General features: G+C 37.4%; 1 protein-coding gene across 5 annotated transcripts in view; it reads left to right on the forward strand.

Annotated features, from left to right (window-relative positions):
- Positions 1–24,037, forward strand: part of LOC150084775 (striatin-3-like) — a 751,872-nt gene that overhangs the window by 102,454 nt on the left and 625,381 nt on the right. For 4 of the 5 annotated variants that reach the window (XM_090376594.1, XM_090376597.1, XM_090376596.1 and 1 more), the window contains exon 3: positions 608–690. In XM_090376594.1, coding sequence (XP_090232720.1) covers positions 608–690 — 83 coding nt within the window. The remainder of the gene's footprint in view (positions 1–607; positions 691–24,037) is intronic. The other variant, XM_090376595.1, reaches the window with a different exon arrangement.

The following is a 24,037-nucleotide window of genomic DNA, read 5'->3' on the forward strand; positions in this document are numbered from 1 at the left end:
ATTGACTATATCCTTTATTTATTGACAGATCATTTGTTGTCGAAAGATTTTCATCAATTTTTATGCACTTGCCAAACTTTTTTGGAATGTTCAATATATATTAAATGTAATATTAAAATATTAAATGAATTGCTAATAATCGCTGTTGGGGCTGCACTACTTTCTTTAGTATTTATCACAGCACCTGGCTGAATAAATCCGGCTTTACAAAAACAGTTTTGATCGTGTGTTCAGATTTTCAATTCCAAGCATTGGCCATTATATGTGCTGCGTCTAATAAGTTAATTCTTTTTGCTATTTCCTTAGCTTGGACATTGTCACTTCAATTTCTGCACTAATTTTTCATTGCATTGCATTTTTTTACTAGAGAATTTTTTGTCTCATTTCTTCAGAAAGAAGAAATGAGACAAAAAATTTCGGCTGAAAATTTGAGAAGTCATTCATGTATTTGTGTTACTCTTATATTCAACTGGTAGATTTTTATCCCTCTTATGACACTTGGATGCTTACTTGTCGCAATTATGAAAATATTAAAAAAAAAATCTTTTTTATTTATTATAATGTTATAATTTTACAGTTTTTCTAATGTTCTGTTTGTTTAACTTAGGGCAAAATTTCATAAACTCAAATATGGAACAGAACCTAATCCGGCAGAGTTCAAAGCGCCAATATTGGATGATATTGGTAAAGGTGAGATTTTGTATTCTGGGAAGAGATAGGATAATAGATATAGGGGGGGGGGGGGTTGAGAGAGAGAGACTGTAATGAGTGCAGACATAGAATTGTTTTGAGTCATTCCCCCCATTTTTTACCTTTTTAATTAATGTATAATGTACGTATATTTTCAACATACAGAAGTTGTCACATAAAGTGTTACAAGCAGTTTTCTTGAAAGATAATTTAGGCTTGCACTGCTTTTGGAAGATTCTTAGGCATAAAGTAAACTTCATTATCACACTTTTAGAAACCAACAGGCCTGTTCAATTCAAATCCATGATTACAAATTTTGTATGCTTGTAACTTTTTGTCAAAATTTTATTGCAGCTGTTATTAGGAAGGTTCACAAATATGAAAAGCACCCGTTTTTCTCTCTCCTAGATCGTACATTTGTTTGTCTGCATGTAACAGCTTGATTCCCACTGAAAGAGCGAGAGAATTCTCATCTCTTTTATCTCTTCGGTTGGAAAGCAATTTGAAGATATCCATGTGAAATAAGAAAATTCATGGTCTGTGTTTGAGTTAAATTGTAAGCCTAAAAGTTGCAAGAAATAACTTGCAACTTTTAGTTCAAGTTATTACTTGAAACTTTTAGTCCAACATCCATTTAGGTCTAAACCTTATTGTTTAAGGTTTAGGCTTAAATGGATGTCAGATGAATTAATGGGATGCATATAAAGTATCAGGTGACACAGAAGCCTATGGCAGGTATAAACTAATCTGTAATCAAGTCACAAAGGAGGGTAGGCAGGCGAAGACAGATTACGAGAAATCTTTGTCAAAGGATGCAAAGAAAAACAGCAAAGAGTTCTTTACTTATGTAAACTCTTCTAGAGTTTACATAAAATCTAAAATGGGATGAATCAGATTGGATCACTTAGCATAGATGAGTTGACTATTGATGATCATGCCCAGGTAGCTGATAAACTGAATGAGTATTTTGCGTCTACATTTACACATGAGGAGTTATTCAATGAGGGGAGCGCCAAAAGTTTATCAAACACTAACAGGGAGCTAAGTGATTTTGTAATAATTGAGAGCAAAGTGGAGGAGAAATTGTTGAAGTTAAACATAAGGAAGACACCTGTGGTGGATGGAATCTATCCAGTTATATTAAAGGAGGCAGCAAAGGAAGTAAGCAAACCCTTAGCACTAATTATGAGAGCTTACTTGAACTCAGGGGGGGGGGGGCCCAATGGACAGGAGATGTGTAAATGTATCACCAATTCACAAAGGGGGTTCAAAAGGTGACACAACTAACTATAGACCTGTTATTTTAACTTGTGTTCTGGGGAAAATAATGGAATCACTGGTTAAAGAAGCATTGCATGATCATCTAGACAAGACTGCAGTAATAGTGAAGACACAGCATGGGCTTGTTAAAGCGAGGTCTTGTCTGACCAATTTGATTGGATATTATGATGTGGTCACAATGGGACTGAATGCCAAAAATAATTTTGATATCATATACTTGGATATCAGGAAAGCTTTCGATACTGTTGCACATGGAAGAGTGCTGTATAAATTGGAGAGATATGGCATTAAAGGTAAGTTGCTACAATGGATAAAGGGATGGTTGAGTGGGAGACGACAAATGTTATGTGGAGTTCTCCAGGGTTCGGGTGTTAGGCCCATTGTTGTTTTGTATATTTATCAGTGATATTGATGAAGGTGTATCAGGTTTAATGTCCAAGTTTGCAGATGATACAATTGGCAGGGTTGTTAATGACAGTAAAGTCAGTATGCTACTCCAACTGGATCTAGATAAGTTGGGAAAATGGGCTGAGAAGTGGCAACTGTAGTTTAACATTGACAAGTGCAAAGTATTGCATATGGGTAGCAATAACCGAAGAGGAACGTACCAACTGGGTGGTACAGCACTCAGGAAAGTGGAAAGTGAAAAAGACCTGGGGGTAATTGTGCAGCCATATATGAAGTTCGCTGAGCAGTGCAGACAGGCTGCCAAGGCAGGTCATGGATTCTTGTCAGTGATATATAGGTATTTTGCTGCAGGGTCAGGGAGGTGATAATCCCGTTATACAAGGCAATTGTCAGGCCTCACCTGAAGTACTGTGCACAGTTTTGGAGGCCTCATTTTAGGAAGGATGTAGAGTTGCTAGAACGAGTACAAAGAAGGACAACAAGATTGGTGAGGGGGAACAAAGGGGTGCTCTTACCAAGAAAGGCTTAAGTCTGCAAATTGCAGCGTCTGGAGGGTAGGCACTTGCGCGGTGATCCGAATGAGGTGTATAAGGCCTTGAATGGGTTGAGCAAGCTGAATGCTGATGGGATTCTTTGTCTTGCTCAGACTAAGAACCTGAGGGGGCACAGTTTCAAATTGAGGAAAGATAGTTGTAGAATATATGTGCGGAAATTTGCCTTTAGCCAGCAGGTAGTTGATTGGTGGAACAGGCTTTCATCTTTTGTCGTGGAAGCTAATAGCCTAAATAAATTTAAGGCTGAGCTGGACAGGCATTTGGAACGAATGGAGGGATGAAATGGCAGGGTTTTTTCTTATTTGGCTGATGCTGCATAAGCTTGCTTTGCTGCATGGATCGTATGCCTCTACTAATGCTAAAGTATACTTATACATACAGTAATTCTAAGAGCAGTATGGTACATATAAGTACAGGTTGGGGGAGGTGAAGAGATTATGCTCTTAGTTAAAGAATCACATAAAATCTAAAACAGTGCATTCTTTCACATGGATAACTTTTGCAATATTGAATCAGTTTGGTGTGAAATAAGCACTGGGAAAACAAAAATGAGAGTAGGAGTTTGTTATAAATTTAATGACTGTTATAAGTACAAACAGCAATACAGACAGAGAAGACCAGAAAATCAGATACTTTTATAATGGGGTATTTTAAATCTCCATATATTGAATGAATGTAGGTTGCTCGCCAACACAGTTGTAAGACCGTTGTCGATTTATTGGATGACTGTTTTCTATACGAGCATGTTAGAGAAGTAAAAAGAGAAAGCAATACTCTTGATATTATTATTGGCAGTAACTCTTCATCCATTAAGAATATGCAAATAACAGAACTACTAGGTGGCAGTGTATTGTTGGCCGACCGGGCTAGCCGGGTGGGTAAAGTGCCTGCCTGGCAACCCAAAGGTCGCGGGTTTGAATCCCGCCTCGGGCTTTGATCAAAGTACTGCAAAAACCTTGGGAGATGCATTATGGCCACAGAAGCCGATGCCCCAACAACTACCAAAAAAAAAAAAAAAAAAAAAAAAAAGTGTATTGTTGTGGTATTTACTTTAAAATGTATCTACTGTCAAGGGCAAAGGGAAGGGTTTTTGCTTCTGTAAAGGTGACTGTACAGAAGCAAAAGCCCTTCAACAATGATATCGCGTAGAATCAACTAGAATCAACAGTGAATCTATTCAGTGATGATATTGGTCCCACTGAATAGATTCATTGTTAGTCCCACTGAATCTATTAAGTGGGACCAACAATGAGTTCTACATGGGAAGCATTCAGGGTACTAATCATAGAAGCTACTACTACATCCTTTTTATTCCAAGTAAAGGTTGAAGGCTCAGATCTAAATGGATGTCTGATGAACCAATGAGGGTGGTTCAATAAAGAATCGCCCTCATCTACTTCCCCGTATTGCAGAGTCATGATATTTTGCGTGTAACATCATACATATCTCTGTACTAAAGGTTTAAAATTTCAGCCCTGTGTCTTAATTTGTTTTTCTCTTACAGACAGAGCTGACCGGGTGACGAAGTATCACAATGGACGTATTTGAAGCCAGAGCTGTAATCCAATATCTATTTTTGAAGGGGAAATCTCCCAAAGAAATCCACAAGGAGATGAGTGCTGTATATAAGGATGAAGTCCCATCCTATGGCATTGTGAAGCACTGCCATAGACAATTTAGGTGTGGTCGGATATTGGTAGAATCTGAGCCCCGTTCTAGGTCGTAACCATTCAGCCATTGATGACAGCACGATTAGAAAAGTGGAGTTGTCAATCATGGAAGATCAGCGGATATCTGTATGTGGATTGTCCCAGGAGGTGAAGGTTAGTGTGGGCTCTATTGAAATAGTCCTTCACGACCAACTCCATTTACAGAAATTGAGTGCAATTTGGATTCCCCGATTATTGACTGGTTTCCAGAATGCTGATTGACAAGAGAAATCACAAGAGTTGTGAGCCCTGTGCCAAAAAAATGAGGAAGATTTTTTTTTCCTGATCTGATCACTCAGGATGAAAGTTGGATATTCCATTTCGACCCTGAAAGTAAAAAGCAGTCCATGGAATGGCGATATCATGGGTCCCCCCCCCCCCCCCCCCCCCAAGAATGCAAGAGTCCAAGCGCCAGCAGGAAAGGTCTTGCTGACAGTGTTTTGGGATGAGAAAGATGTAATAATGACTGATTACCTGCCGAAAGGTAGAACACTTACAGGTATCTATTATGCCAACTTACTCACAAAATTATGGGAGAAAATAAAAACATGTAGGCGTGGCATGCTGCCCAAAGGTGTGAGAATGCTTCAAGACAATGCCCCAGTTCACACTTCTGAAATTGCAACAACACAAGTGGCCACTTGTGGATATGAAATACTGCCCCATCCAGCCTACTCACCCGATCGTGTACCATCGGACGTCTTCTTGTTTCCTTCCCTCATATCATTTCTTCGGGGGAGCCACTTCACTGATGACGAGACACTCATTTCTACAATAATCATGGTTCAAAGACCAACCTCACCACTTCTACAAAAACTGTATCCGTAGCCTCATCCAATCCATCGATGGGAAAAATGTGTAAATCTGCACGGTGACTATGTAGAGAAAGACTAAAACCTGTGCCAAGAATTAACAGGCTAGTACCTCTTCAGTTAGGTCAGGATGATTCTTTATTGAACCACTCTCGTAAAATGGGATGCATATAAACCATCAGGTGATACAGAAGGTCCTTATGAACTGTATGTGTGCAAATGTATCCCTAATTTACATAGGAAGTTCAAAGGGTGACATGAGTAATTACAGACCTGTAAGCTTGACTTCTGTTCCAGGGAAAATAACGGAGACACTAATTTAAAAAGTTCAGGACCATCCAGACAGGAATGTAGTTATATTGCAGTCATATCATAGATTTCTTAAGGTGGAGCCTTGTCTGACCAATCTGATTGGATACTGTGATTCAGTGACAAAAGTACTGGATGGAACAAGATTTGTCATCATGTACTTAGATTTCAGAAAGTCTTGATGTTTCACATAAAAGACTGCTATATGAATTAGAGCAATGTGGCATTAAGGACAAGTTACTGCTATGGATAAATGAATGGTTGAGGAGAAAAAGGACAAAGAGTTGTTATTAATGAGTACTGCTCTTCATGGACTACTGCTTTTAGTGGAGTTCCCCAGGGTTTGGTGCCGGCCCAGTTTTGTTTTCTGTATTTATTAATGGTACCAATGAAGGTATGTCAGTTTTAATGTCTAAATTTGCAGATGACGTAAAGGTTAATGACAGTAATCAGTGTGCGATGCTGCAAAAAGATCTCTAGAAGGGTTAAGCACATGGGCTAACAAGTGGCAATTGAAATTTAACATTCACAATGTCAAGGTACTGCAAATAGGTAGCAGTAATTCCTGAATAACATGCCAACTGTGTAGTATCATACTGAGGGTAGTTGAGAATGAATAAGAGCTGGTGGTAATTGTGCAGTCAGAGTTGAAATTCTCTGAGCAGTGAAGATAGGGTTTTGTCAAAGTTATACAGAATTTATGCCAGTAGTGGTAAGGGGATGATTATTCCTAAGGCAGTGGTTAGGCTACATCTTGAGTATTCCATACAGGTCTAGAAGCCTCATTTTAGGAAGGGTGTGGATCTGCTGGAATGAATACAAAGGAAAGTAATGAGATTAGTGTGTTGGGGGGGGGGGATGCTCTCATCAAGAAAGGCTTCAGTTTTGAAATTATAGTCTGATTGAGATTTTTAAGCCTTTGAATGGATTGAGTAAGTTCGGTGCTGATGACATACTTCCTGTTGTTCAGATTGCACAACACTACACACCCTTCCACTCCCCATACACTTTTTAAATCTCTGGCCTACACAGAGCTCTGCGCTACACAAACAGAGTACACAATGCAGAGATGGGGGAATCCACTAGTGCCGTCAGACAATTAATACACTTTGCACTTTGTTCAGATTACACAAATTGAGGAAAGATGGTTGCAGATCGATGGTGTGTGAAAATTTGCATTCATCCAGAAAGTAGTTGATTTCTGGAATGCTATTCCATCTGGTGTAGTTGAAATGGATAGACTGAATAAATTCTAGAACTAGACACACTATTAGAGCAAATGTACTGGCAAATGGGAAGTGTTATTTTTTTTATTTTTTGGCTGATGCTGTATAAGTTTGCTTTATTGTGTAATTTGCCACTACTTAAAAATCTAGTACAGGAAATTGAATAATAGAAAAATGCAGAACAAATTTAGTCATATGTCGTTCTAAATGCCAAAACAGATGAGTGACAAAATAAGAGTTAATATTTATATATATGAATCAATAAGTCATTCTATTTAAAATGTTCAGAAATTAAACAAGAATGTGTTAAGGTAGTAATTGTGATAAAATTAGCCATAGCTTTTCTTTTCTTTTTCTGTTTTGATTATTTGAATTCAGGTGGGCAAAGCTTGCAGGTTTCTGTACATTGTGCCATCAATGTACGTGCTTCAGTGTAATGATCCATGGGTTAGGAATTGCAAACAACTCTGGGCCTTTATTATAGTGTTCAGTTACAGCTTTATTATAATAGAATAATGATTATATGTAAAGTATATGGAATGTGTATGTGCTAAGCAGCTGTAGCTGAGTGCGCTGTCCATGTATATTTTTTTAGATTGTGCTAATTGACATGGAATAAAATAATTTAAAATAATAATGCAATAGAATAATTAATAAAATGAAAGTAAAAATGGAAATAAATAAAAATAACATAAAAAAAACAAAATAAATAAAAAAATAAATAAATAAAAAAAAAAACAAACTCTTCATAAATCATAACATACACTGTTCTTCTCAAGAAGCTATGGCATTGTCAATTTATAGGAACAGAGTATTTTGATGTCCAGGCAATTCAGTTTATGGATTAAACATAAATTTAGTGTACTTTAATGTGTACTGTTTTAATTTTTGTGCAATTGATTTAAACAGCATTGGCTTTAATGTTCTATTAACATTTGAATGAAAAATGAAAATGTTACTGTTTTGAACAAGCCACATAATAAAATTATTGAGACTAATACTTAATGCTTCTGGATGGTCCACATATATTTAGAAAATAAAACCAATCATGTTAGCACTGACTATATTGGTACTCCTGAATTTTAAGTCCAGTTAATTAATTATCATAGAAGGTCTTACATTAAATTAGGTGTATAACATAGATTTGAATATACATGTAATTATATATACACAGTTAAAAGTCATAATAACAATAATGAATGTTAAAACAATACCAGGAATGGTAATGGGGGGGGGGGGGGAACTTCAAGAGTATTGATTTTTGTGGGGCCTGTGTTTTAATTCATGCTCTGGAAACATGATTGGCAAGTTGGTTTAGTACCAAAGTTTTATACAAATAGTACATATGGTGGTATTACAGACTTCAGAGTATACGGTTAATTAATTGTATAATGTCCGGAATAAACATTTAAATTAAATTATATTATCTAGCTCAATTTTGTAATCAGATTTGGCATTAATTCTGTTGAAATTTCTTTTTATATTAATTAAATTTGATAAAATTTGAGGAATTTGGTTTTTTCTAATTTTCGATACAGCTTTTTAATGCATGGATTACTGTTATGTGATTAATGAAATTCAGCTGTATCTATTGTATTGTGACAAAATAATATTCTGGATTTTTTGTGTAATATTGAAATCCTGGTGAGAAAGGTGTGCAATTTCAAATTTAAATGCATTTCTTTTGTTGTCTAAATTGACATAGTATCTGCTGTCTTTTTTGTAATTTATAAGTCCAGGAAAGTAAAGGTGTCAGTATTGCCACTGTATTTCTTTGATACATGTTCTGTTGGATAAAGTTCTTTATATATTTCAAAGTCAAGATTGAAGACTGCCAAGCAGTTGAAAACGCAAAATGCAATTAACGAAAAATAATTTTGTGTTTGGACCTATGATTCAAAATGATGTAGATAAACTCTTCTGTTTATGTGCAGCTTTGTGTCATCTTGAAGTTGAATGCTACAAAATTGTACTTGGGCTAGTCAGCTTTTCTGGAATATATTACAGTAAGAATAGAATTAATCGAACACTACATTTTCCTAAAAGTAAGAACATCCTTCAATTAAGGGGAGGTTCTGTGGACTGGAGATGTGCGGATGTATCCCCAATTCACAAAGCGGATTAAAAGGGTGGCATGAGTAATTAGACTTGTTAGCTTGACTACTGTTCCAGGAAGAATAATGGAGTCACTGGTTAAAGAAGCAATGCAGTACCATCTAGACAAGAATGCATGTATACTGCAGTCACAGCATCGATTTATTAAGGAATGGTATTGTCTAACCAATCTGATAGGTTACTGTATCCTGTGACCAAGGAACTGGATGCAAAAATTTTTTTGACATTGTGTATAGGTTACTGAAATCCTGTGACCAAGGAACTGGATGCAAAAATTTTTTTGACATTGTGTACTTAGATTTCGATGGTATAAATTAGAGCTATGATGTGCAATACATTCTATATTGATTTCAATATTTGTAGAAGAATAAGAGAAATTTACCTCAATATATGTAGAACACTTGGATGATATGTAATATTAGGTATTTAAATACCTAATATTAAAATGGAATTAATCATAATAGAATAATTGGTACTAAGTTTGACTTCCATCCAATAAGAAATTGGACATTAACACCAGGTACTTTGCTAGATTTAGATGGATTAATTACATTAGGCTTAAGCGACTAAGGGATTGCATCATTATAACTTTGTCTGTATGCAAATAATGATTGCTTTGATAAGGCTTGTTGTCCAACTTTATTCAACTGCTGGATTGTTCACTTTAAATGCTGATTAATAGTTTTTAAGCTAAGCAAATAACTGGACAATTATCGATATGGCTCATTTTTACTTAATGTAAGATTCTGTGTTTCATGTATCCTAGAAGGTGCCATGGATAAAGCTGGTATTTTCTAATAACGCTTTCGCTACTACATTTGGCATAAGCACAGAAGGAACGTGCAGGACCACTTGAACTGAAGGCATACTAGTTTAATGACTCACTTTTCTCAAAAAAACCTTAAAATAATAACTATACTTTAAAATGGCACCATGTCAAAAAAAAGGTGTAAAAGGCATGCCAGAAAAAGGTGTAAAGCAAGCTGCAGTGCACAAGATGCCGAGCTGACTTTTGTCTAAAATGCACCGCAATCCCATATAAGCAATTTAAGAGAATGTTGCAAAATAAAGACAAATGGGAATGCAATGACTGTTCATTAACTATTGGCAACCTTCCAACAACATTGCTGGGTGAGAGTATGAGTGGCCCACTTAAGAAAACAAATGCTGTGATTCTTGATTTTGAAGTTATGAGCATTTCATCATTTGTCATAACTGCACCAGACCCACTTACAAGGAATAATCAAGACAAGATTTTACTGATGCTCTGCGATATCCATGAAGACCACAAAATCCTCAGCAATATTTTCCAACAAAACATTGCTGACATGCAAAACCACATAAAACACATTTTGGATATCATTGTCATTGCTCTCACAAATCAGGAAATGCTAAAGAATCAAATCGCCCAGATGACAAAAGGGAAGGGTGAGCTGCTGATTTCAGCAAAGAAAATGCACATGAAAAACAAATGCTCAACAAATATTCTATCACCTGAAGAAACCCTATCGAAAACAGACAACCGTACCAGGCATAATAAAACATATCACTCTTGATGCGAACCAGTGAAGTTAGTAAGCCAGGAGGACCTATATGGTAGTCAATGCATATCACAACTAGATTAACTCCCTCTATCACATCAGGCCATCAGCCATGAGACTACCCAGGTAGGGGAAAAAAAGAAACAGCAACTGAAGGGAAGCAGGAGACATAGTCACCCTGTGGTAGAAAAGGAACTAACTAGTGCTCCCTCAGATTGCTCGACGGTTGATCAGACAAATAGGAACTTTACCCACAATCAGTGGGTCTTCGACCACGAAACTTGCCTGTGCAGCCAATTCCAGGCTACCTTCCAAATGACGACACCATACGCTGTGATTACAATTATCATGGTATATACACACACAACCCTTTCTGAAGGGAGTAACACATCGATAATTATCGAAACATGTAGGAAGACAATTACCCCTTGTTTGATGCTTCAGACCCTGGTTGCACCATCTACACACTACAAATAGACATGCCAAGGTAGTACAGTTGCACCCTGAGAAGCAAGACAGATCAACATCCGAGTCTGTAATTAAACCTCCCCCCCCTCTCTTTTCAGACAGTTTAACCCTCAACCAGCCAATAGATCAGTTAATGAACCCAGACATCAAAAGTCATCACACAATCAGTATTCACCTGACACCTCATTATCGAATCCTCATAGAGATCAACACTCCGAACGCCTGTCTTCAAGTTTATAACATCACGGCTGTCTCAACTCGAGGAAAAAGTTTTGTCTCAAGATTGAGTCTAGCTACAGTGGGGGCTAACATCAAGGCAATGTTGGCTACTGAGTTTGCGACACAGGTAGAAGTGAAACCCATAAGACAAGGTGCACTACTTAACCCTCTTTTGTCATCTTCTGTCCTCCAGATAAACAACGTGTAATTCTAGATCATAATATCTGGCCCCAGGAATCCTGGTTAAGCCATTCATTGACAGAGATCATGGAAATTCCTTCACCAACAAAAACAACCGTTCGGCATAGCAACCAACAGACCAGGAACATGTATTCAGCTCAGTTGCTTCATCCAAAATATCAGTCTCATCAACAAACTAAATAGACTGCAATTACCCAAGAACAATCACCTAGATACACTCACACAGCCGACAAGGTATAACTTTCTAGAGAATTTCAAATGCCAGAAGAGGAGGAGCAGTTGCCATGGTCTTCAGAGAATCTTATCAACTAACTAAAACTAAAATCAGCAAAACACACAGCTTTGAAGCTCTATCTACAGTGTTATCTAATAAAGATACCCAGATACAAGTCTGTATAATATATTTTCTCCCAGGTCATACAGAAGAATCAAGGGTGGAACTACACAACTGGATAGCCACAAACTTTTAAACAGGCATTAAAACCATAGTGACAGGCAATTTTAACATGCCTACATGCCATGAAGAAGCCAGGAAAGAACTCAACACCATATTTGCTTCCCTAGGTCTCGCTCAAATTATTACTAGCCCAACCAAAGGTAATAGTACACTTGATCTACTATTCCATAATCTTGACAGTATCTGTGTGATCACCTCTTCCTTTAAATTTTACTCTGACCACAATCCAATCACATGTGAAATGGCCTTACAGGAAAATCACAATCTTTATTTGTCCAGAATAGGAAACCAACTTGAGAAAGAACTGATCTTTTTCACTAAATTCCTGAAACCAGGAATTATCCTCAGACGACTCAGAGCATTCAACTGGGCACACCTTTTCAATGTCGCTCCAGACTTAGCCCTAAGCTTTCTAGCCGAAGAGCTTTATGTAATAGCTGAAGAGGGAGCTGCAAAAGAAATTTGCATCACCTCCAGAACCTCTGCATTTAACCAAACAACCAAAGAAATGTTCCTCCAGAAGCAGAAGGTCTACCGAAGATGGAGAAAATCAGCAGATGCAGAATACTTCAGCGCCTACAAAAAAGGCAAGAGCTCTCTTCTTAAGACAGGAAAGACTAGCCTGGAACCAACTTGCCCTTGACAAGCTGAAAAAAATCTGACTCCAAAAACAGAGCCACAAGAAAATCACTATGAAAGAAGAAATATTTAGAGTGGACCAAGTTCACTTTTCAACAGAGTGACCAACTGCATTCACAGCCCCCTGTAACACTTTCTGGCCTTTCATGCAAACTGCCAATATCACTTCTAACCATAACCTGAAGCTATCTGATGGAGATTGTCAAAAAACTACCACTGAAAGCTGTAGTAGGCTTCGATCGATTTCCTCTGTTTCTAATAAAAATCTGTAGTACATATATTATAGATTCCCCTGGTACATATTTTCAATAAAATCATTGAAAGTGGACAGATCCTAAAGATCTGGAACATATTGTTTCTGTCCAGTCCCTAAATGCAGAGACCCTAAGTGGTCACAAGGTTTCAGGCCTATTGCCATCAGCTGTGGGTTCCTTAAGATATTTTAAAAAGCAATTCAGCCCCCCCACCCCCACCCCACAGTACTTCCATACTGTGATTAAGGGGAGATCTACAAATAGTAACCTCATGGACATTCTTAACAGAATCCAGAAAGCCCTCAATGACAGGACACAGCTTGATGTTGTTTTTTTTTTTTTTTTTTTTTTATATTAAAGCGGCCTGTGGTAAAATAGATATAATAGTCTAACCACCATTCTCTAGCATTACTTCAACGTTACAGGAAATACTCTCAGCATAATTAAATCAATCCTGGAGCATAGACATCTTGTCATTCTCATCGTAGCTTCCGGACAACATGCACTACTAATAGGGGTATCCCACAAGGAGAAGTCCTATCCTCAACCCTATTTTCCACAGTGCTAGAGCCCTAATTTCTAGTCATATGCTGATGACCTGAAATTTTGCATTATATCTTCTAACAAAAAAGCAGGTTCTTACCACTACGCTGCAGGCAAATAAAAAAATCCATCAACTTGAACAATTTGTGGCCTCGATTGGTTTACAGATTAACCAAGCAAAGACAGCCCAAATGTAATTTGCCTGGAAGACATCACACAGTAATATTAATGTTACCATCAGTGGATCACCCATTAAAAAACTTAAAACACACCAGGATCTGGGTTTAGTATGGGACGAGGGTCTGACTTTCCATCACATCTCCTGAACATGAAAACTAAAATGTATTCTGCTATGTGGGCAATCCACCAGGAACTTATGGGGATACACCATGCTGAATTGGCCAAGAAATACATCCTTCGATGTCTCTACTCCCATTCCTCTTTATGCAGCAACTATTTCATCATCGGTCCCTACAATATACTTCATCAAGTTCCTCAGCCTGGAATACTGGCTCCTGAAATAGCTCGACTGGCAACCAGTATACTATTTCTACGGCCCGATCAATCTCGAAGTCACACCATGGGAACAATGGATTTTGGCAGCTAACCTTCTTGCATTGACCAGGCTAATCACAGGATGGCTTGACGCCCCTGATATCAGTGACCTAATAAAAACTTCCCGCATTGCTGGAAGAAGTCAAGTGGACACAAGACTCCTGCTGAGTATCACTTTCAGCAACCTCAAAGGCCTGAGATGCATGTTCCCAGGAAACACGGTTGATTTGATAAACAGTCTAACCCTCGACCTGGCTAAGTTCTGCCAGCAGCACACCTACAGATGCCAGAAGCTAATGGACACATAACACAAATCTGTTGTTATGACTCACAGGAACACCACCAGAAGGAAAATATGGAGTGCCTCAACCAAGGTAATAACTTTTTGTACATATTTCATGTTTTTGTCCAGGACTTTTGATCAAATATTATCTTGCTTAGTTTGGGATACTAGAGTATTCCAAAATTTTCAAGTATATAATTAAAGAATTCTGTAAATACTGTTCCTTTCAGGTTAAGCACACATGTGGCTCCATGTAACCCCAGACATATGTCCCTGCCTTAATCTTTGAGTGTAATAATTACCTCCCCCTACAGCTGTCAAGGGGGTGGCTCTAGAACAGAGCAATAAACAAATAATAATAATAATAATATGACCATAGAATGAGTTCTATGTATCATATTGAGGTAAATTTCTCTTATTCTTTTACAAATACTGAAATCAATGTTAAAAAAAAAAAAAAAAAAAAAGAGTAAAGTGCAGCCATTATCAACCCACTGCAGGATGGAAGCCTCCTCGACAATTCAAGCTGACAGAAATGGACCATAATCTGCAATGCTGGTCCAGTGCGGGTTGGCAGATTGACCGTATTCAGCTGTCGGGCTTGAACCCCAGTCTACTCAAAGAGCGTGTGCTACTGCACTCCTGCTCCTGCCCACTCGGCTACGGAGGACAATCAAATTCATATTTTAAACTCTTGTTGACTATTTCATTCACTTCCTCTCCAGGCATAACCTATCGATACACACAATTATGGGAGATTTTTTGAAAATCTTTGTGCAAAAATACATTAGATTAACACTAAGGTACTCAGCCAAAATTTACCATATTTCTTTCGTAAAATACTGCCTTCAAAACAACATTGTTCTGAATCATAAAATTTTGGGCATAAAGCTAGCACTTGCCACATTGTGTAATATAGTTAAACTTGCCTTAAAATCTCTGTATTCTAATACACAAAAATACCTTTCCCAGGTTAGGAAACTTCACAAGAAATTAAAAATTATCGACATCCAAATGATTGGCCTGTACATGAAGACCTCCATAGATTTGCTACGTGAAGCACAGGCCACAGAAATAAAAAACAGACACAAACTGAACACATTATCGTGGGTATCAATACAGGTTCATACGAGTTCAAACACATTCTCATGAGCTTTTGACCAAGTGCATACGAGTTCAGTGATGACCCCCCCCCCCACATGTGTCATCATCATCAGCCATTTTCAATCCACTGCTGGATGAAGGCCTCTCCAGCAACTTTCCAGTTCCTTCTGTTTTGGGCAATGGCCATCCATTTACTACCCACAAACTCATGAATTTCATCTGTCCATCTCTGTCGTTCTCTTCCAGGTTTTCTTCTAGCTCCTCTTTGGTACCCATTGTGCATTACTCTTCGGTATTGCACAACCAGGGTGATTCAGCTAGTTCTTGAACACCTCTTGCCCAATGTGCAACTTACCTACATATCAACAGGTTACAAATTTTTCCTCGTATACGCAATCGCAGGACTAGATTTCACTTTTATTCAGAGGATTAAATTATAATTTACCACCTCAAAAACTACCTAAAAAACATTTCGTAATAGATATTGAATTTTGACTTCATAATGTTCCACAAAAAGATTTATTTATTCAACAACTTAATCAAGTGGCGAATAACATAAAAAACACGTGACTTCCTAAATTGAATAGCCATGAAAGTTCAGCTTTACGTGAACTTTGGGAAAATAAAGATATTATTATCCAGAGAGCAGATAAAGGAGATGCAATTGAATACTCGATAAAACTGATTATATAAATAAGTTAGATTCAATTATATCAGATACCTCCACTTACCTTGAAGTAGACCTGGTACTATTTACCAATTTGGTCAATCAGTACAATAAAATGTTAACCTTGTATTGAAAAAATGACTACATTACCTATGTCTCAGTTAAAAAAATGCCAGAACATACAATGTTCCTTCACTCTTCGGTCAGGTAAAACTGGATTTCCTATTTGGCCCATTGTTTATTACAGAAACTCGGCATTTTCATCCTTAGCCACACATGTATATAGTAATATAAAACCCTTTAGACAGGCGATACAATTTGGGAAGTGTTCTACCTATCATATTGAAGTAAGTTTCTCTTATTTTTCTGGCGCCTCCGTAGCCAGGTGGGAAGGAGCAGCAGTGCGTAGCACACGCTTCTTGATTAGACCGGGGTTCGAGCCCGTCCCCACCAAATACGGAGGATGCGGAAAGGTCAGGGAATGACCACCGCATATCCCGGAGCAATATGACCTTAGTTGCTAATGCTCCTAAAATCTAACTAACTAACTCTTATTTTTCTACAAGTACTTAGATTTCATAAAAACTTTTTTTGATACTCTTGCACATGAAAGACTGCCATATGAATTGTTTGTTTGTTTGTTATTTGGTTTTTAGGAGCATTAGCAACTAAGGCCATATTGCTCCGGGAATATGCGGTGATCATTCCCTGATCTTTCCGCATCCCCGTATTTGGTGGTGACGGGATCGAACCCCGGTCTAATCAAGAAGCGTGCGTTACGGACTGCTGCTTCTTCCCACCTGGCTACGGAGGCGCCGCCATATGAATTGAAGCACTGTGGCATTAAGAGCAAGTTACTACTCTGAATAAGGGGATGGTTGAACAGGAGAAGACAGTTATGACCAATGGGCACTGATCTTCTTAGACATATCTTATTAGTGGAATATTGCAGGGTTCAGTGTTGGACCCATTGTTTTCAATATTTATTAATGATATTGATGAAGGCATAATCAGGCCTAATGGGTGGTTAATGACATTAATCAGAGGATACTTTTGCAAGATCTAGATAAAGTAAGCAGAAGGGCTAAGAGCTGGCAACTGAACTTTAACATTGACCAAATGCAAGATACTTCATATGAGTGGCAGTAATTCCAAATTAATGTGCCAACTACGGGGTACCCAATCCCAAGGTAGTGGATAATGAAAAGGACTTGGAGTAATTGTACAGTCAGATATGAAGTTCTCTGACAGTGCATACAGGCTGCCATGACAGTCCATAGGATTTTGTCAATGATATATACTGGAATTTTGAGAATAAGGATGAGGAGGTGATTATTCTTGTATGAGGCAGTTGCCAGGCCACATCTAGAGTACTGTATACAGGTCTGCAGCATTTATTTTAGGTAAGATTGTGATCAGTTGGAATGGGTACAAAGAAAGGCACTGAGATTAGTGTGTGTGTGTGGGGGGGGTGCTATTACCAGGAAAGCCTTGCAAATTTCAATGTATGGAGATGTTATAGAGGTGTTTAAGGCTCTCTATGGCTTGACTAAGCTCATTACTGATGGAATCCCTTTCTCTTGCTAAGACTGCATACCTGCATACGAGGGGACATAAATTCAAATCGAGGAAGGGTGGCCATAGGATAGATGTGCAGAAATTTGTCTTCAGCCAATGGTAGTTGATTGGCAGAACAAACTTCCGTCTGGTATTTTAGAAGTAAGAAGTTTGAATAAATTCAAGGAAGAGCTGGACAGACTTTTAGAGGGGGGGGGGGGTGGACAGGTGATATGGGAAGTGTTGGTTGTAGGTTATTTATTATTTATTTTTTTTCCAGATGATTTTCTATAGCCTTGCTTTCTTGCATCAGGTATGCGAGGCTGATGATGCCCTAGGGATAATATTACAAGAGCTCAATGAATAAGTGATACAGAAAGTACCACAATGTCCGAGAATAATCTGTAATTAAGAAATCAAATGCAAATTGCATTCCACACAGGTTTAAGTTGATTATTTCATCAGTATCCATTTCTTGATTTATCTGTGCACCATGCTGTTAATAGAATATTTAAGATCCAAGAAACTTCCAAAAATCTTTTTACCTCAATTCCATATGTAGAGCTTAAGCAAATCCTTATAGCATAGCAATATATGCAGAGTACACAAACAAGGATTGACAGTAAAGTGGGGAACTGTTTCAAGCTATTTAATTTTATCAGTTATATAGATACCAGGGCAGGGCTACATAACCAATAAAAGGAATAACGATTGTCTTCAACTTTGATTTCAATAAAATATATAAATAAAGTTATCACATGGGATTTGTATTAAAGAAGACTAACAATAATAGTGACACGTTAATTTTCCTGCACTTAAAAATCACACAAAAAAGATGGAAAATTCACAGCTGATTTATATCATAAAAGAGATACGGTTAAATTAAAAATTGCATTCCTTTGTCACTGGGATTCCAATATTAACTTAAATGAAAAATCCATAGGAATATTATTTTCTTAAAATGCATTCATTTGCAATATTTGCAATCAGTGTACTGAAAAACTTTATCAATAATTAACAAACAACCAAATTCCTCAAAATTGTATGAACTTTTATTTGTAAAAAGCAGTTTTGACAGAATTAATGTCAGCTCTAGATACAAAATCAAACTATAAAATGTAATTTAATTTAAATGTTTATTCTCAACATTGAACAGTTATTAATGGCATAATCTTTCCTGTAGCATGAAGTGAAAACACCCTTCACAGAAGGCAATATGCTTATTTTCAATTTTAGAGTTTATTTATTTTTTCTAATTATCATTCCTTGCAAATATTGTTTTTATGTTCATTATTATGATTTCTTTGTGTGTGTGTGTGTATGTATAATTGCATATTTATTTATATCTAATTTAATCTTAGATCTTCTATTAAAATTAATTAATTGGACCTATTACCAAAGTCTGGGGGGGGGACACCTATAACCTGTTATACCATACATGCCTTCTATTTTCTGCATATCAAGACATCAAAGGTGGATATTGTTGGGATATCAGAGACACGGTGTCACACAAGTATAAGGAATGCAGAATTGGAATTTGGGGAGTGCAATGTGTACAGAAAGGATGGACAGGATAGGAAGGGAGGAGGGGTAATGCTGTTAGTTAAGAAACACAAAATCTAAGGCAGTGCATCCAGTTGACATGGGTGGACAGTTGAGTCAGTTTGGTGTGCCATAAGCACTGGGAAAGCAAAAATGAGAATAGAAGTGTGTTATAGGCCAAATTGACTTGGGTATAGTGTTATAGGTACAATTAACTCTATTTCTCTGTACAATGTTATAGGTACAGAGAAATAGAGTGGGCCTGTAATCAGAATGTCTTATAATTGGGGATTTTATCTTCCTATATATTGACTGGAACTTGTGAATTGGTCACTCGCACACTAGTAAAACTTTTGTGGATTTGTTGGATGAATGTTTTCTATAGTAGCATGTTCAAAGGCAACCAGAGGGACTAATACTCTTGATCTAATTGTCAGCATTAATTATTCATGCATTACGAATCTGCAGATAAAGGGACCACTTGGTGGCAGTGAATGTAGTGTACTGATGTGGGATTTACTTAAAGATGTAACTACTATTAAGGGCAAAGGGAAAGGTTTTTGCTTTCGTAAAGGTGACTACAGATAGTTTTTAAATTCTATATAGTCTCAGACAGTTTTTAAATTTTATATAGTGAGACCAACTGATGGTTGTTACCAACAGCAAATTCTAAATGGGAAGCATTTAAGGAATTAATCTTGGGAGCAACTAGGCTTTTCATACCAACTAAGAAATACTGTTCAAGGTTTAGGTCTAAATAGATTATCAGGTAACACAAGTCTATATAGATAGAAGCTAGTCTGTAATAAAGTCACAAAGGAGGTTAGGCAATCGAAGGCTGATTATGAGATACCTTTGGCAATGGATGCAAAGAAAAACAGCAAAGACTTCTTTACTTATATAAACTCTAGAAGAAAGGGGTGAATCTGATTGTTCCACTTGCTATTGATGGTTTGACTGTTGTTGATCCTGCTCAGGTAGCTGACAAAAATGAATGAGTACTTTGCATCTACGTTCACACAGGAGAAATTCTTTAGGAAGGTTGAGGCCAGAAGCTTATCAAACTCTAACAGGGAGCTAAATATTTCATAATAACTGAGAGGAAAGTGGAGGAGAAATTGAAGTTAAACGTAAGAAAGGCACCTGGGGTGGATGGGATCTATCCAGTTATATTAAAGGAGGCAGCAAAGGAAGTAAGCAAACCCTTAGCCATAATTATGAGAGCACCTTTGGACTCACTGGAGGTCCCCCTGGACCTCACTTAGAGATATGTGAATGTATCCCCAATTCACAAAGGGTGATTTGAGTAATTACAGACGTGTTAGATTAACTTCTGGTCTGGGGAAAACAGTGGAGTCACTGGTTAAAGAAGTATTGCAGGATCATCTTGAAAAAACTCCAGTTATAGTTGAAACTCAACATGGGTTTGTTGAGAGGGGAAGTCCCCATGAACCATGGCCATGCTGTGGCTATCTTGAAAAGATAGTACGCACAATGGTTTATGATGCTTTTATTATTTTTTTCATTTCCATTTATATTTTCATTTTATTAATTTTATTCTGTTATAGTTTTGCATGTTATTTTTTTGTTTTATTTTATTGCAGTATTATTTTATTTTTTATATTGTTTTGTTCCATACCAGTAAGAACAACCTATAAAATTATATATTTATATAAATATATACACTATCCTATTTTTGCTATCCTGATAGTCACGTCCTATCTGAGCACCATGTCAGATACAACTATAAATATGCTCATTGACCTTTGATGAGACAATAAGATGATTGTGAATGCAAGATGATGCTGTAATCGATGTAGTTATTAGACTTCCAGAACAGAATGATAATATGATGCCACATAAGCAGTCGGTCTCCGTATGGCATTTCAGTGCAACTAGAGATCCATAGTTTGATGGTAATGTGATCCACAAATGGAAGTGGTGCCAAAACTATCACAAAATGATTCAGAAAACCTCTGAAGCTGATGAAATGTTTCAGCAGAGCCCTGCAAAGAATCACCTGCTCAGAATACAGGTTGATGTCGCAGCACCTGCAGGCCCTAAGTGAAATGATTAGAACCTTTCAGCACAGGATATCACATGATGGAGATTGCCACTGTCACAAAACCATTCACAAGCTAGATGCCATCTAGCTTGGTGTAAGGCTCTCCTTTCTTGGACCGTAGATCAGTGGATAGCTGTGCTTTGGAGTTCCAAGTCATGTTATGTGGTCTGTGTTGTTTGATGGTAGTGCCTGGGTGTGTCAGATGCCCGGAGAAAGCTACACCCGCCAGATGTGCTATCATTCTGACAATCAAGTATGGTGAGTCAGCATGATGGTGTAGATCATGTTTTTCATGGTTTTGCCTGGTTGTTTTGAACAAAACCAATTATTGCCGAGGTCCACTAGACATCCTGGACAAAGTTGTGGCAGCATGTCAGTGAAGGCCCATAACTGTATCAACAGGACAATGCTTTACCTCATACTGCAGCTTTATTTTTACGACTTATTTTTTGATGCATTCTAGACTGTTACTGATATGCTAATAAAATACAGAACCGGCCAACCGATGTCATAATTATTGCATTGTAACAGACTGGTTTGAGGACGTGTTGAAAAGTTGGTTGACCAGCCCAGAGCCCTAACCTGAATCCCATAGGAAACCTCTGGGATGAATTGGATCATCAGGTGCATGTGAGAAGGAACTGCCCAAATAACAGGGCTGAACTGTTTGTAGGATGGATGGCAGAAAATATTAGAGGACATTTACAAAAAAACTGGTGGAGGAAATTCCACAAAGATTAGAGGCTGTTATGAAGACTAAAGGTTTCAGACATGTCATTAGTTTTTCTTGTAAATAAAGGTTATTTGTAAATGTGCAGGTGATTAGATACATTAGAGGATTAGAACCTTAAAAGGTTCTAATCCTCTTTTTTATAAAAAAAATTAGGAACATACAAAACCTTTGAGTGGTCTCCTTCAAAAAAGCCCCTCCTATGATGTGTAAGTGTTCTGAGTCTTTGCTACCTCTGGAAAAGCTTGCAAGAAGTCTTCAACTGTGAGCTGAGTATCATTAAATCGTCCTTTCAGCTTCATTTTGAGTTTAGAGATGAGGGAGGAAATCACACAAGACAAGGTCAAGTAATTATGGATGGTGGAGTACAAATAGGAATTTTTTGATTATGAACCCTTTTAGCTTTCTTTTGGAATTTTGCTATGCACAGGAGCATTATCATTGTGAAGAAATTTTAGACTTAGAGCTATACACTGATATTTTTTTACCAATGATGTAGTTGGTTGAATTCTGGTTTTCTGCTTCTTTTTAGGCCTGCAAAGGGCTAAAATAAAGCACTTCTGATAGTGAACCTGGGATCACCATTTAGCAATCAAGATGGAACTTGATCTGAATGTTGGTAATCTTTTACTGATTCTTGGCTGTTTAATCTACCAATAAATTACAGTTTTACTTAAAGAAGCATTATCAAATGCAGAATGTTTAGAGCATTTCTGCTTCATCTTTCATGCCAAAAATGATGCATATACATTTTTTGTAACAGAGGCCTAAGACATCTAAACTTCAACACATGTTGCATTGAAGTTTGTTTGTGAAGCAGAAAGCAGTCTGTCCTTGTAATGTGGTGACTACTCCACTACGTTTATTCATCATCTTGGCTCTATCTCTGCTGCTTCTTTTGTAAGAAATAGTCTTAACTTTTTGATCGATCAAACCTCACATACAGGATGTTACAAGTTATTTCATGTCATACTGGTATTAGAAGATGCATGAATGCCATTTAATATTATATCTAGTTATTGTTACTGCTTATTAGATCAAAGATGAAAATCCAAAACCATTTATGTTATAATACATGCAAATTCTGCTGCTTTATATGATCATACTCCATTTATTGTTATCATTTTTCGTTTCAATTAGGAAAAATATATCTTCCACAACACTTAAAATTGTGTATAAGTCAGAAAATTGTTGACTGTTTACAACCCTAACCATGCCAAATAATGTCTATGACTCCATCCTTTGTTGTGTGAAAGTGGTACTTTTTAACTTCTAATCCCTGCCACATGTCTGTATTCTTCAGGAAAAGCAGGAGAGTGCCCGTAAACAAAAGTAAGTGAATAAATCAGGTCATCAAGGAAATTATTCTGCTATTGGGCTGTATGGTTGGAGAAAGGAAGAATCTAACCCACTATTGTAAAGTTTTACAACTATGTATGGAAAGTTATGGGTGTTTAATTAATTGTCCGAACAATTTGTAGTTTTCTCACGATTGATCACGTGATCTCATAGTGTGGCAGTACTGTATCCACGGTCTGCTTTCCTTGAATAGACTTGAGTTTAGTTTGCAATTGCTATCCATCAAGAATTAAACCGTGATTTATTTTGAATTAGAGCAGTAATGTGGCAGCAACATAGAGATTTAAGTTTGAGTGAAAAGAACAAAATTCTAAGTGCTTGTGATGGCTTAGTCAGAGAGACACTGCATTAAAACTCAGTGTTTCGCAGCCTTTTGTGTAACTTTTAAAGAATAGAAAATCAAATCACATGAATTAAGAGTGACTGAGTGACAAGATGTGTGGAAAGAATGAACTTGTGGAAGAAGCACTTCTGAGATGTTTCACAAATGCAAGCTGACCGGGCTAGCCGAGTGGGTAAAGTACCTGCCCGGCAACCCAAGGTCGCGGGTTCGATTCCCGCCTCAGGCTTGGATCAAAGTACTGCAAAAACCTTGGGAGGTGCAATATGGCCATAGAAGCCGATGCGCCAACAACTACCAAATCAAAAAAAAAAAAAAATCACAAATGCAAGATTAAAAATGCTCCTGTTAGTAGAAATATCCTATGCGAAAAGGTGAAGGAATTTGCAAATGAATTCCTTCACCTTTT

Source organism: Mastigoproctus giganteus, chromosome 6, assembly GCF_048544385.1.
Source record: "Mastigoproctus giganteus isolate SK-2022 chromosome 6, ASM4854438v1, whole genome shotgun sequence".
Classification (NCBI taxonomy): domain Eukaryota; kingdom Metazoa; phylum Arthropoda; class Arachnida; order Uropygi; family Thelyphonidae; genus Mastigoproctus; species Mastigoproctus giganteus.